A 15447-nucleotide genomic window follows, 5' to 3' on the forward strand; every position below is an offset into this window, starting at 1 on the left:
CACAACATCAGGACAGCCAATGAAATATCTTCAAAATATTGCTTGTTGTAATGTAGAAAATGTGGAAACCAATTTGCACATAGTAAGTTGGAACAATAGCCAGATAATAATGTTGATTGAAGGATGAATATTAACCAGGAAATGGGGAATGACTTCTCTCTTCTTCTTCAAAATAGTGCCATGGCATATTTTACAATGAGGCAGCTGGGGCCTCTGTCACACCCAAAGGCAACACCTCCAATGGTACTCCACTGGAATGTTAGTCTTAGTTTCTTCACTCAAGTCCTCAAATTGAATCTATAATTTTCTGTGATGGCTGTGAGAGTGTTACCATCTGAGCCACAGCTGACATTATGCTTTAACATTTTGTTTTGAGGCAGCTTAGTGGACATCCCGATAATTAATTGTTATTCAGAATTTTATTTAGAAAGGGTGCATTTTTTGCAGTGACAGTAAAATCTATTTGTCAGTGTTTTTAGTAAACGGGATTCTCCAGCAGCAGTAAGATTTTGAATTTCAGCTGACTGGTTTTGCAACGTTTGACAATGTTCGAGAGTCACCCGTGAAACTCCGCAGTATTTAGTTTGGAAAAGACGAGGAGGTAATGTTAAATTTATGATGAACATTGGCTAGGGCACACTTGCAGATCGGGCCATGTTAGGTTGGGAATTGGTATTGGTGGGGAAAGTACTTTTGTTTATGGAGATGGGAGAGATTGAGAATTTTGGGCGGGAGGGAAGCAATGGAAAGGCCAAAAGCTTCTTTGAGGGGCCAGGAGGATTGGCCCACCAAAAGTGTCTTTAAAAAAAACAGTACATGCATTCTGGAACTGACAGGTTTACTGGTCTTTGGGAAACCCAGCCAATAGGTTATTCTTAAGTCCTATCCCAACTGCACAGTGGGAACCTGGTTTAAGATATGTTAGTGAAGTGCCGTTCCTCTGGAAGACTGGTTTCCCTCACCCCCTCACTGTTCATCGCTGTAAAAATTCACCATGTGGTCCTCCTGTGGCGGTGATGAGGTGAGCGGTCGCACGCAAGGTGGCTCCTGCTTGGCGACATAGTTATTGGCCTTGTTACCTGGTTAATTTGTGGGAAGAAAGGGAAAGTAATTGAAGCTTGTTATTTCTCCTCCGGTGTGGGTTGTCTGCAGGCTATAACACCAGGCAGAAGTAGAGTAAAGGTGCCACACCAGATTCAGCAGCCCCTCGTGGTGTAGTAGAAGGAAACATTGCGGAGTCTCCCGTGTTGTCGACGACCTCCCAATGGGCAATAGAGAAATTGGTGGAATTCCTTATGGTGAATTCCAGAAACAAAGGCAGTTGATGTTTGCGATGCTGGCGATGAAGGTTTTTTTTAATGGATCAGTGTAAGGGTGAGGACAGCGGCCACCTTGGGTGGGCCTGGATTCAAGGTAGGTTAGGGCCCAGTTGGAGTTCCTCGCAGGGGTGGGGAGGTTTAGAGGCCCCCTCGTCAGGCTGTTTATGTGGAACATTAGGGCGTGAAATGATCTGGTTAAAAGGTCCCGGGTGTTGCCCACATGAAGGGTTTGAGGGCAGAGATAGTCTTGCAGGGGAGGCATTAGACGAGACTGAGGAAGAAATGAGTGGTGTAGGCGTTCCACTCAAATTTTGGTTCAAGGTCGAGAGAGATGGTGATTTTAATTAATGGAGGATGGCCTTTATAGCAGCCAGTATTTTACATAACCTGGGGGGGTTACGTGATCAACAGCGGGGGTGCCCACTGGTTTTAGTGAATATATGTACACCAAATTGGGACAATGTAGACTTTATCAAGAAGGTGTTGGTACTCAAAGATTGTAATATCAGACCATGCTCTACATTATGTGGATGTGCAATTGAAAATGGGTGACCCCGTGGAGGTAAGACACTCCACTCCTGACAGATAAGGGGTTTTGTGAAAGGATAGTTTTAATCAGAATGGGAGGTTTCGCCTTCCACCTTCTGGGAAGTGTTGAAGGCAGTGATCAGAGGGGAGGTAACCTCCTACGGAGCCATGGGGATAAGCTTGGCTGGGCGGAAAGGCAGAGGTTGGTTGACTCAATTTTGGAGGTGTATCGGCAGTACACCATTGCCCCATGCCGTGGTTGTTAGTGGAGAGGAAATAGGCTGCAAATGGAGTTTGAGCTTGAGTGGAGGTACTTCTTGACGCACTTGGGGTGATTTGGGTTTGGGTCAACATTTATTTCCTGGGTGAGGCTGCTGTATAATACCCCCCACGGCTGGAGTCCGGACCAATGCAATGAGCTCAGGGTATTTCCGGTTATATCGGGGCATTAGGCAGGGATGCCCACTGTCTCTATTGAAGAACGCCTTAGTGGTTGAGCCATTGGCCATCGCGCTTATATCATCAGGCGAGTGGAGAGGTATTGTTGTCCTACATTTCCGATTCGCTCGTTAGTGTGGGAGGGATAATGGAGGTTTAAAAGTAAAAATAAATTGAAAGTACCCAATTCTTTTTTTCCAATTAAGGGGCAGTTTAGCTGGCCATTCCATCTACCCTGCCATCTTTGGATTGTGGGGGTGAGACCCCCGCAGATACGGGGAGAATGTACAAACTCCACGCAGACAGTGACCTGGGGCAGGATTGAACCCGGGTCCTCAGCGCGTGAGGCAGCAGTGCTAACTACTGCACCACCATGCCAGCCTGGGATACTTCTTGTGGTACAAGTTTACTGTGAGCAGGAGCAAAATCTTCCCTGTGAATTCCCTGGGAAGGAGGGCAGATTTGGGGTGGGTGCCGTTTAAGCTGGCCAAGACAAAGTTTAGATATTTAGAGATTCAGGTTGCATATGTCTGAGCTCTGTTACATAAACTAAACTTTGCCAGTCTGGTAGAGTGGGTGAAGGGAACGTGAAAAGGTGGGATGCCTTTCCGCTTTCCTTGGTGGGCAGAGTGTAGACGGTCAAAATGAACATTCTGGCAAGGTTCTTATTTGTGTTCCTGTGTCTTCCAATCTTCCTCCTTAAATCGTTTCATTAGAGTTGATAAATTAATCTCAGCCTTTGTTTGGGCGGGTATGACTCCCAGGGCGTGATTCTCCGCTCCCCACGCCAGGTGGGAGAATTGCGGGAGGGCCGAACGACTAATTTCACGCCCCCCCCCTGCGATTTTCCCACCCCCCCGCTCGGAAGAATCGCCGCTCGCCGTTTTTCATGGCAACCGGCGATTCTCCGACCCGGATAGGCCGAGCGGCCTGCTGTTCGCACCATTTCACGATGGTGGCAACCACACCTGGTCGCTGCCGTCGTGAACATGGGCGCCAAAGGCCCGTTTGAAGCTTGTGGGGGGCGGAGAGGGGAGTGAGCACCACGGCCTGCTCGGGAGGGGACTGGCCTGCGATCGGTGCCCACTGATCATCGGGCCGGTGTCTCAAAGCGACTCACTCTTTCCCCTCCGCCACCCCGCAAGATCAAGCCACCACGTCTTGCGGGGCAGCGGAGGGGAAGACGGCCACCGCGCATGCGCGGGTTTGAGCCGTCAGCCGTCGTGACGTCAGCTGCGCATGCGCTGGTTGGAGCCGGCCAACCTGCGCATGCGCAGCTGACATCACATAGGCGCCGCCGTCGCGTCATTCTCGGCGATCCGCCTGTGACGCAAGCGTCAAGGCCCAGCGGCCGAGAATAATGGAGCGCCGCTCCTAGCCCCCCCGGGTGGGGGTGAATACGGTGAGAGGAGTGGCCTCCGAGGCTGTCGTGAAACTCGGCCGAGTTCACGACAGCCTTCACGATTTTTCCCGGGAGCGGAGAATTCCGCCCCCAGGATTTAAAGAATTTAGGGTCTGGCTTAGCACAGTGGGCTCAGACAGCTGGCTTGTAATGCAGAATAGTGCCAGCAGCGCGGGTTCAATTCCTGTACCGGCTTCCCCGAACAGGTGCCGGAATGTGGCGACTAGGAGCTTTCCACAGTAACTTCATTGAAGCCTACTTGTGACAATAAGTGATTATTATTAGCCTTCCTGCAAAGAGGGCGGCAGTCAGGCGGGCTGCCGCTATGAAATATAATGTTCTATTACTGGGCAGCAAACATCAGGAAATACTGAGGGTGGTTTGAGGAGCCAGGGCTAAGGTGGGGGCAGATGGAGGAGCCTTCTTGTGTAAGGTCAAACCTAAGGGCATTGGTTATGCCCCCTTCCGTATTTTCCGGCTAGGTTCCCAACGAGCCTGGTGTGGTGGCAGCTCTAAGAGTCTGGAACCAATTTAGGCAGCATTTTAGATTTGGACCCATGCCATATTGTCACCAATTTGTGGGATTAATGGGTTTGCACCATCAGAGATGAATGTAATGTCCAGGATTTGGAGGAGGGAGGGTGTCAAGAGCTTCAGCGATTTGTTTGTGGAAGGTAGGTTTGTGGGACTGGAGGAGATGGAGAAATTTCATTTCCCATGGGGGAATGTGTTTAGGTATCTGCGGGTGAGGAACTTTGTTCATAAAGAACTGCCTTTGTTCCCCTAATTGCCAAGGCCTATATTGATGTGATAGGGGAAGGGAAGATTCCCAATATATATGGGTGGTTGCTGGAGATGGGGAAAGCATCATTAGAGGAATTAAAGGGAAGTGGGAAGAGGAACTGGGCTTGGGGGCGGTTGCTATTTTTACTTTGTTAAAATAAATATGACAAATTGTTTGCATTATATTGAAATACTTTTATCTGTGCGAATTTGGCAATGTTTGGAATAAAAATATAGTTTTAAAAAATCCAACATGTGCAGACGTGCTGCATTTTATCTTCGGGTTTCCCGACCCTCATCCCACGTGTATGCACATGTGTGCGCTGCGTGCAGACATACACACATGTGTGCACACACTCTCAAACTCTTCCTCTTGCTTGTCATGTGGTGGTGGGGGAAGGGGTGCTTAATATCGACGCCAGTGTTTCAGAGAAGTTATGTCCATCGTGGTACACTGACATACATCTGTGCTAACAACTTGCCTCGGTTCTGCAGAACCCCATTGGATTTCATTAGCTGAAACCTTGGCAGTAACAGTGTCCTGTGATTTGGCAGTACTTACCTTCATAATTTGACCAGGCCTTTAGCTTTTGGCTGCCGCAAATTAAAATGAAGATGATTATCCCCTGAATAACTTTGAAAGTACACCCATTAATCCACACCATATTGCATCTTCTCTGGGAAATGGAAAAAATCTTCAACACCAACATTTTGCTGGAACTTTATTCAACTTATTAAACTCTGAAAGCAATGCAGTTTGCTTCCAAATAAGAGTCATTATATATTTACATAAATTTTAAACTCAGCACAGATTAAAAGATGGTGTTCGTAACTCAGCCTCACTGAAATCCTTTTAGTCTTGCCATCTTACAGCTTACTCTCCGATGAAGGCCCTGACCCTTACTTTGAAATGGGACCAACGTTGTTGGCAGCCCTCCAGTGCCGCAACCAACCGTCCATTCTTTGAGTCCAGATGTAAATGTTGGTAGGCTAATCAGCCACAAAGGACATTACAGATCAACACAATCCTGTCTTTGTCAGATGGTGAAACTTGCACACTTCTGATGGCGGCGCTGGGTAGCATTCCGAAACTGGAAGGCTGCTTGTTTTCTAAGCTCTGGTCCAGCTCAGGGACATTCGGTCAGTTTTAGCAGCTGAAGGGTTGTTCTGGTTGGTATCACACAATGCCACACTAGACAGTGGCTTTAGATCTTTGTTAAGACTTCACACCACACCGACCACATTATCATTTGGATTGGAGACTTATTTCTCAACCATGCAATTTTTGGAAATGAGCTCTGTATATGACTACAAAATTGGAGCTTAGACTTTCTTCCAGCATCTCTAACTCATTCACAGCACAAAAAGAGGTTGCACAAGCAGAGCTGTGTCTCCTTATGAATCAAACTCACATCATATTACAGTATGACATACCAAAGACCACTGTGAACATATGCACATACCAAAACATCAGCTTCCAAAGTAGATCCTCTTTTCAAACTTAAGGATGGCATCAAATCTCAAGGGGGGCAGTGAAAACGTCCTAAGAGCACTCTGAAGGCTTGATTGAAAAGGGGACAAATTGATATTGGTGCATCGGAAGAAGTTGCCACAAACCTTAACACGTAGTTTAGGGCAGCGCGGTAGCACAAGTGGATAGCACTGTAACTTCACAGCGCCAGGGTCCCAGGTTCGATTCTCCGCTGGGTCACTGTCTGTGTGGAGTCTGCACATTCTCCCCGTGTCTGCGTGGGTTTCCTCCGGGTGCTCCGGTTTCCTCCCACAGTCCAAAGACGTGCCGGTCAGGTGGATTTGCCATTCTAAATTGCCCTTAGTGACCAAAAAGGTTAGATGGGGTTATTGGGTTACGGAGATAGGGTGGAAGTGAGGGCTTAAGTGGGTCGGTGCAGACCCAATGGGCCGAATGGCCTCCTTCTGCACTGTATGTTCTATGTAGTGAAGCCTCGTCTAACAAGCTGTACCACAGTCAGAAACTGATTGCATATACTCCGCTGCATACGAACGACGAAGAGGGAAGGAAAGAGAACAAAACACTGGCTTGAAAAAACGCCTTCTCCCCATTCTTACCATCTCTGCCCAAAGACCCATGGCTCCAGAATTGGCCTGCTGAGTTACCTGAGGACACACAAAATGTGAATCCTGGTAGACGTCAACCTCTGGACTGATGACAATGCAAAACAACAAACTTTTATATTCAGATTATAAACTAATAGTAAGGTTTGGTTGGCAGTAAGACACTTGCACAGTAGCACAAAGACACAAGATGTTAATGATACAATTACGAAGAAGTGGATGACATTTCTGCTAATGCATGGGGGGAAGCTGTCAATTGGGTTGAATTAAAATGAAATGAAATGAAAATCGCTTATTGTCACGAGTAGGCTTCAAATGAAGTTACTGTGAAATGCCCCTAGTCGCCACATTCCGGCACCTGTTCGGGGAGGCTGTTAAGGGAATCGAACCGTGCTGCTGGCCTGCTTGGTCTGCTTTCAAAGCCACCGATTTAGCCCAGTGTGCTAAACATTAAAATTAAAATGAAGCAGCTATCATAGCGTCTTTAAATCAAGCAAAGTCTTTCATGTCAAAGGTGGCAGAGTCGGTGGGGTGGGTATGTGTGTGAGTGAATGGGTGGGTTGGATATGAGGAATAGTTGGGTGGTTAGAGGTTAGCTCAGTCAAGTGGGATACTTCAGGCCTTTTGGTGGGGGTTGGTTGGTTGGTTAGGGGAGTAGTCAGGGGATCAGTGAGGTGGCTGCAGGGGGTGGGGGAGGACATCAGTGTGAGAGATTGGGGATTATTTCTGTAGTTACCCAGGAGTTAGACTAAGATTTTTCTGTGTAACCATTTAGATAAGTAAATCTGAACTGTCCTCTCCAACTCAAACTCGGAGATGAAATCTTTTGCAGAGGGTGCTGAGGAGAAGGTAAATTACCCATTGGGAGTTCAAACTTCCCAGGCAATTCCCATGGAGGTCAGCACATTGAGACTTCTATGGGGTCCTGGCGCACATGTTGGTCTCCGACATTCTGGTGACTGAAAGATATGGATCTTTGAAATATCTTGGGCCGGATTCTCTGATTCTGGGGCTATGTCCGGCATGGAACGGTGGCGTTTTATGCCAGAAACAATGGCGCAAAATGCCCACCTGGGGGCTAGCAGGACGGCAGTGTAGAGCATCCGTCTCTAGCTACCGATACGCCTTGAAGAAATGCCTGGTCTGTGGCCTTGCGTGCACCGCGCTACATGGCGGAGGCCATTCGTGGACCCGCCTGCAAAATAGTGCCACCCCCCTTCGGCCGGTGCGTGCGCCGCGGACCACCCTCCCGCAATGACCCCAGCCCTGAATAATGACCCCCCCCGCCCGTAGATCGGCCCTCCCCAGATTGTGGCGGTGCTGGATTGAGTCCGCAGCCACCACACCCGAGTTCCCGACGGGTGAGACCACACGTGTCCCATGCTGTTGGGAACTGGGCCGGTCGTGGGCGGAGCATTTGGGGGGGGGGGGGGGGGGGGGGGGGCAGGTCTCGGGCAATATCCTGATCCCGTCGATACGTAGGGGGGGGACATTATTCATTGGAGAGGGCGGAGCATCGCAAAAGCAGCACCGCCCCCGATTTGGTCGGAATCGGGTATTCTGAGGCCGATTACCGAACGTGATTTCGGCCTCGGCAACCGGAGAATCCCGTCCTTATTTCCAGACGTATCAGCCATTAAGGATGTAATATGGAACTTTCCAAAATGCTAAGTCCTTGTCTGCAATGGCTTTTCGATCATAAACCTGTCACTGTTTTGCCCTTTGTTTTAATTTGCATGCAATGCAGCCATGGTTTTCTGACAAGATACTAGAACCCAGCATTGATATATGGCAAAGGAAAGTTTGTTTCTGCTGTGATCTAAATTCTTAGACCTCACTAGGGTCTGTTACCAATTCTTAAACCAACCATTCCTAATTTTGAGTTTGACTAAGATTGCCAATTTAGGTTCAGTTGTTGTTACATTATGGTCCAAATGTGGGCACATGTCAGTTCTGACTAGGTTGAGACTGGGCAAACTCATTTTAACTCTATGAATCTTTTAAAACCAGCCAGGGAGAAACATTTCATTGCACCTGTATTGGCTGGATTTTAACCAAAATCCCAGAAATAGATTTTTTTAAATCTTGAAAATCAGATCAGCTTTTCTTTAGAAATTTAATTTTATGTTGGGACATTTTATTCTTGCTGTGATATGTTAAGGTTAATAGTAATAGTAATAGTGAAGGAGCTAGGACTTTTCTCACTGGAGAGAAGAAGGAAGAAAGGTAACTTGATCGAGGTGTAGAAGGCGATGAGAGGCATGGATAGAGTGGATAGCCAGAGACTTTTCCCCAGGGCGGAAATGGTGGTCATGAGTGGACATAATTTTAAGGTGATTAGAGGAAGGTATAGGGGAGATGTCAAGAGGTCGGTTCTTTACACAGAGCAGTTGATTCTCTTTACAAAGAGAGTGGTGGTTGCGTGGAATGCACTGCCAGCGGAGGTGGTGGAGTCAGAGTCAATAGGGACATTTAAACGACTCTTGGACAGGCACATAAACAGCAGTAAATTGAAGGGGTGTAGGTTGATCTTAGATTAGGATAAGTGGTCGGCACAACATCCTGGGCCGAAGGGCCTGTAATGTGTTGTACAGTAACCGTGAGTAGGAGAGATGGTGAGAGCGAGCAGGAAGTTATGGTTAGATGATCCAGGCTTTTAAAGCCTGAAGATTGCAGGGGAAAAAAAGAATGTCTGAGTGTTGTGGTCCTGGGAAAATGCAAAGTAATAAATGAGTTTGAGAAACAAGGTTGCAGGACTCCACTCTTCGAATGGGCTGTTACTTGACAGGAGCAGAGAACAGAGAATCAACTGCTCCCAGTGCCAAGTATTCATTCATGGGAGTGGGACAGGTCAGTGCATTTGATTCAAGATATGCTAAAATTCTGGTCATTCGTTTTAATCATCGAAAAATTGGGATGACTGCAAATTAGCCATGCAGACCTCCGGGCCTAAATTTCTGATTTAGGTTCCTGCCAAGTCAGACTTCGCACTGGGAATGAAGCCTGACAAAACTTACCCTTTCTGATTACATAGTCCTGGCACAGGACCTTTCCTCATTGTGGATGTTTATTCGAAAGGCACGCTCGTCAGGAAAGGGCTAATCTCCCGATTTCATTCATTACAATTAATTGTAACATGGCAAAGATATAGGAATGTGTTAAATGGATTATGGCTGATGTCAAAACGGGCTGGCTGTTGAGAATTTTAGCAGAATTTAATCAGAATGACACCTACCATTAATCAGTATAAAGCAATATTTCTGTCATTCATCGGTGCATAGCTTATTTTAAAATAGGAATTTATCACATCTAAAGTGGCTCTTTATCTATATATTAACAGCATGAAATATTTTGCCACTGCTAGGCAGACCTATCATTAAAGAAGATTACATATGGTTGTACGGGTTGCTTGGTGCCAGATATAAATACTGCAGACGTGAAGGCATGTCAGACACATGTTTCATGTTTCACTGCAACCCTCAATCAAAATGCCTCCTGCTTGGTTACATCCTACAGAGCCAGCTAACTGTCCAATGCTGGAACTGCAAAAACAAACAACTTGCATTTATAAAGCACTTTTCATGTAGAAAAACATCTCCAGATCCTTCATAGGTGTAAGAACTTGGATGTTGAATCAGAGGAGGATAGATTTGGAAGGGGTGATCGAAAACTTGCATCAGAAATATGACTTTCATGAAGGGGCCTAAAGGAGAAACGAGACATGGAGATCCACAGGGGTTGATAGATTATCAGCAATTTACAGAGGAAGCCTTGGGTGTGTATCCAATTCATATTTACCTTGGTGTGAAATAAAAGAACATTTTTTGTATCCTAGTTTTCCTCCAATGGATGAACACTCAATTCAATAAAGGGCAATGCAGTTTCAATACGTATGCAGCGTTAGGTGTGGTTTGATATTGGAGGAGATGGTAACACTGTTTCATGTAAGAGACTGGTCCGGCCTTGGCACCCAATTTTAATGTCAGTGCAAAGTGGCTTGACCTCCCACTGCTGTTAAACCTGTCAAGTATAAGCAGAGTACTCAACTGCAATTTCTTGCCCCAGAAACATGAGCATAGTACTCACTTCCAATGTTATAGGGATCAAGCACAAATTTAAGAGGTTATAGCTGAACAAAGAGTCCCATCTAGATGTCAGGCACTTAATTTTGGAGAGAATTTGATTTCCCTTGAATGTCAGTGGCGATTGACCATCCAGGATTTAACTTTTAGGTAAAGGTTAAGCAAGCTGAGCCATTTTATTTGAGAAAAGAGTGACTTTGAGGACTTCTGTAAAAGGAAATACGAAAGTTATTCATTATGGGGGAGGGTTTAAATATTGGAGATATGTGTTCAAAAGTTAGAAATTGTGATCAACACGTCCTGTATGTACTGGATAAAGGAAATGCTGTTTCAACATGGGTATTATTCTGAGAGAATGCAAAGAAGAGGTGATATATGCATGTTAAAATGGCATATCAATACAGTGCTCACTCAAATTTGTATTTTTAAGAATGGTAGATGGGCAGGAGTTTTGTACTAATGGTAATAGACTTGTAGAACAATTTACTACAGAAATTATTGGACCAGACATAATGGAGATGAAAAATTGACTTGGTAGCTATGAAACAAATTTATCAACAGGTTTTAGTTCAGTGTATTTATAATGTTGTTATACGCAGTGAGTGGAGAGATCCATTATCAAGAGAAATAAAATGGTTTAAAATAAAGCACAGTTTGCAGAATACAGTAAAGGGGGTAATTGGAACCAATATCAAGATGGCTGCCCTGTTGTTGGGCCTATGGCCATTTCGAATTCCTAAAAATCCTTATTTTCTTTATTTTGCCTGTCCCTGGCAGCACCCTGGGAGAGTCTTGGACACAGGTGAAGAAAAGCCTGGCAGACGAGGCCGAGGTTCATCTGAAGTTTTCGTCGAAGGTAATAAATCACTTTACCAATTGACCCACTTCTGCGGCAAAAAGATAAATTCAAACCTGTGGTGATATGCATCACTCTAGATACACAAGGGGTTAATGTAAATACACGTAGACTAGCTAGACACTAGAGGGAGCACCAGAGACCATGACACACAGACATTCATCCAATAGGTCAGTAAGATAGGACACGACCAATGGGCATTCACGATACACACAGAGGTGACACTACCACAGGGGGACATTACACCAACCCATATAAAAAAGGACACAGCACACATGATCTTTCTCTTTCCAGTGGAGACACTCAGTGAGTACAGGCACAGGGTTGATTGAATGTCACACCCACCATGTAGATTGCAGCAGACTGGTTCGTCAGTCTGAGTAGCTATAGAAGGATTAGCAGTAGAGTCGAATCCAAGTAGGAGAATTGTTAATAGCTTAATAAATGTGTTAAATCTATCTCCAAGCCTGAACCTTCCTTTGTCAGAGTACACATCAAGGAAGCAGCTTATGCTACGTCAAGAGCATAACACATCAAAACCCAACTCAGTTGCACAAGTGGACTATATCTGTTAACCTGTTAAAGAGGTCTGTGAGGACAATGATTCATGGGGCTTCAGTTTTTCTCTCTTGCTCCCCTGTCTCAACAGTTCAGCAAATGTTCCCTTACTTTGTACTCTCTATATAATATACAAAACACTCTCCTGAGCTAGGGGTTGCTAGTCAATGTGGGAAGTGACCTGCAAGCCAAGATTACAGTTTGTTAATAACATACAAAAAGCATAGCCTGCAGACTTTTCTATAATTACTATGTTTGTGCAATTGTACTAAGGGACGTGATCAGATAAAGATTTAGAGACATGAATATTTGGAAGGTTTTCAACTGGGCAGATGTGTGTGCTTGTGTGTGCGTGTTACATATATGTGTTTGTATTAGGACTGCCCATTTTCTTCTATCAATTAACTCAAGGTAAACTTATCAACCCCACTGTCATTCCATACTTGGCATACAATTTAATTGTGTCAAAGCAGGGGAGAGCTTGATAATTGGGCCGTGGTGGGGGATGGGAATCACAGCTGAAAAAATAGGTGCTTTCCAAGAGTAATTATTGGGCAGTGATCAGGAGATGGAATGCTGGCTCGTTCTTCTACTCCAACTCACAAACCTGGAGGATCTTACGCCAATTGCAAGCATCCTCATTATCACCCCAGCAGAAATCAGATAATTTGGAGAAGTCCAGAGGTTGGTTTCTATGTCTGAGCTCCACATATAGCTGCCAACTCAGCCAGCAGTGAAGATGCTCTGGAGTTGATAAACACAAGTGGAAAAAACCATGCCAACAACTTTGCAACAGCACAATTCCTCCATTTACTTCAAATACAGGAAATCCTACTTTATAGTCCCTGTATCTATATTTGAAAGTTGCTGATGTTCCTTATCTTGTAAAAAGTAGATTTATTAAAGAACATCCTTTGCGCCGTGACATGGTCACAAAAGGAGTAGACATATTTTATTGTCAGACCTTAATCATTTGGAGAGCACCCCCAGAAATTACCAAAAGAACTCCCGACTCAATGAGATATTTTTTTTGTTCTCTTTTCTTAGCTGCAGACCGAAGTGGAGAAGCCACTGTTATCATTTCGAGAAAACTTCAAGAAGGATATGAAGAAGTTTGACCATCATATATCTGATCTCCGTAAACAACTAAGTGCTCGCTATGTTGCCGTGGAGAAGGTATGAGATACTTGGGAAGAAAGAAGAAACCTTACCGTTTCCAAAATATTTTTGATTCTTCACATAAAAATTATGTAATGGGGAGTATTTCTCATCTTTTATTTTCTGTAATTTCATTATTCCTTGAAATCCCTTGAGAGCTCGACCAACCTCTATTGTAACTCCAGTGAGAGATGAATAGAATCTCCCTACAGGAAGTGTTCAGAGCAATGAAATATCTTCACCTTCCTTGTTGTAATGTGGGAAACGTAGCAACCAATTATTTTTTTCTATAAATTTAGAACACCCAAATATTTTTTATTTCCAATTAATGGCCAATTTAGTGTGGCCAATCCACCTAACCTGCACATCTTTGGGTTGTGGGGGTGAAACCCACGCAGTCACGGGAGAATGTGCAATAGTTGCTTGGAGAAGGTGACCGCACACCTGGGAGGCATTGAAGACTACCATTGACAGCATTATAAAGGTTTCAACAGACGAGCTTGAGGTTAGTCACATGCAAAGATTTGTGCTAACAGCAGCAACTTCTTCATGTTATGCTAAGTGCTTTAGTGTGGGGGCACCAACTTCATACTAATTTGTTTAAGTCCCTTCGATAAGTCTGAGGAACTTGATATCACATCACCTGTAACATTACAGTTTTATGAGGTCAACATGTTCATCAGCTGGCTGGACTACTGATGCAGAGTTACAACATCCTGAAGCTCGGCAGCTACAGTGATAGAGGAGGCAATTGCAAGACGGCCAGCAGCTGTATCATTCTCCAGTCACGTGCAGTTGGGCAGAATGGCCACCTTGATGAAGACGACACCCTGAGCACGGGCCACGGATCAGCTTCCTCAATCTCTCTGAGCGACAGTGTCTCCAAAAGTTGTTAATCTTGCCGGGGAGACAGTGGCAGGCCTGTCTACACGCTTGGAGGAAGACCCAATGTCGACAGGAGAAGATAGCCACCCATTGCCTGTGATGACCCAGGTAACCACAGGACTCAGTTTCTGTCACCTGTTCATTCCAGGGCACAACAGTTGACATCTGCAACATTTCACAATCTGCGTCATGGAAGCTTTGACTGTAAGGGCACCTGACCGGATGAATTTTGAGACAGTTGTAACCAGCCAAGCCGAGAAGGCTGTCCGCTCCGCCTGCCTCACGGGATTTCCAAAGGTCCAGCATGTTGTAGACTGCACCAAGATGGCGATCAAGGCACCATTGAAGCATCCAGAGTTTTTTTTTATTCATCTGAAGGGATTTCACTTTTTAATGTGCAGTTGGTTTGTGACCACTGGATAGAGTAGCCATGATGCGTTTATCCTTCAGCAGTCTCTGATTCATCAATCGTTTTTTCCACCAGACAGCCTCAGAAATTGGCTCCTGTGGGACACCAGGTGCCCCATTCAATACCTATTGTTCACACCAGGGAAGAACAAACCACCACTCCACCCCTCCAACAACAGCATTTCCTGCCACGGAGACAGAGGACAAGTGCAAGAGGAGCCGTCTTACCATTAGGGCCACCATGGAACAAACCATTGATTTTCTGAAAATTATGGTCCTGTTACCATGGCTGCTCTGTGGAGGGTGACCTTTCTTATGGCCTGGCAGATCAATAATGGTGGTGTGCTGCCTTCATTGAAATAAACATCATCCATGTGACAGTGACTGTAATAATAAACCCCTTTATGCAGCTTGGACCCTTTCCACATCCATTTTTTCTAATATGGTGCTACCTCTGTCTGTTCAGCAGAGCTGCAGATAATTGCTTGCTCCCCTGGTCTGACACTTGAGATATCCATGATGGATATCCTCTGGGTTGTGGAACCTGTGAGGATCCCTGCCAAAAACTGTCCCATGGGGAAGACTTGGTCATGGGGGCAGTGGGCGTGGCTTTGTCTGAGGGCAGCAAAGTAAGGGCAACTTTAGAAGACCTCCCACTGAAGCCATCCCTGCCTCCCTCTTCCCTCTCACGGCACAACTGTACTTCCCTGCGAACCAAGAGTTGGAGAGCAATTGGCTGCATTTGAATCTAGCGTTTAGCCACTGGAGTGACTGTTTAATCAATGCTTCTCAATTGTTGAATGGTCATTGTTGAATGCCTGCATCCACTGGTTGACCTGCTGCCTCTGACACTCTGATGTTTTAGGTGGTTGTGTGTGTAAATGCCTGAGACCTCTTTGCGCTCATGATAACGATAAGGAAAGGAGACAGTGGCAC

At 45.5% G+C, this 15447-nt stretch overlaps 1 protein-coding gene across 3 annotated transcripts in view; it reads left to right on the forward strand.

Moving 5' to 3' along the window:
• The window catches only part of gas7b (growth arrest-specific 7b), a 489810-nt gene that overhangs the window by 420657 nt on the left and 53706 nt on the right, over positions 1 to 15447 (forward strand). For all 3 annotated transcript variants that reach the window (XM_038777399.1, XM_038777398.1, XM_038777400.1), the window contains 2 exons: positions 11424 to 11502; positions 13108 to 13236. In XM_038777399.1, coding sequence (XP_038633327.1) covers positions 11424 to 11502; positions 13108 to 13236 — 208 coding nt within the window. The remainder of the gene's footprint in view (positions 1 to 11423; positions 11503 to 13107; positions 13237 to 15447) is intronic.

This window comes from Scyliorhinus canicula, chromosome 18 (genome assembly GCF_902713615.1).
Source record: "Scyliorhinus canicula chromosome 18, sScyCan1.1, whole genome shotgun sequence".
Lineage (NCBI taxonomy): Eukaryota > Metazoa > Chordata > Chondrichthyes > Carcharhiniformes > Scyliorhinidae > Scyliorhinus > Scyliorhinus canicula.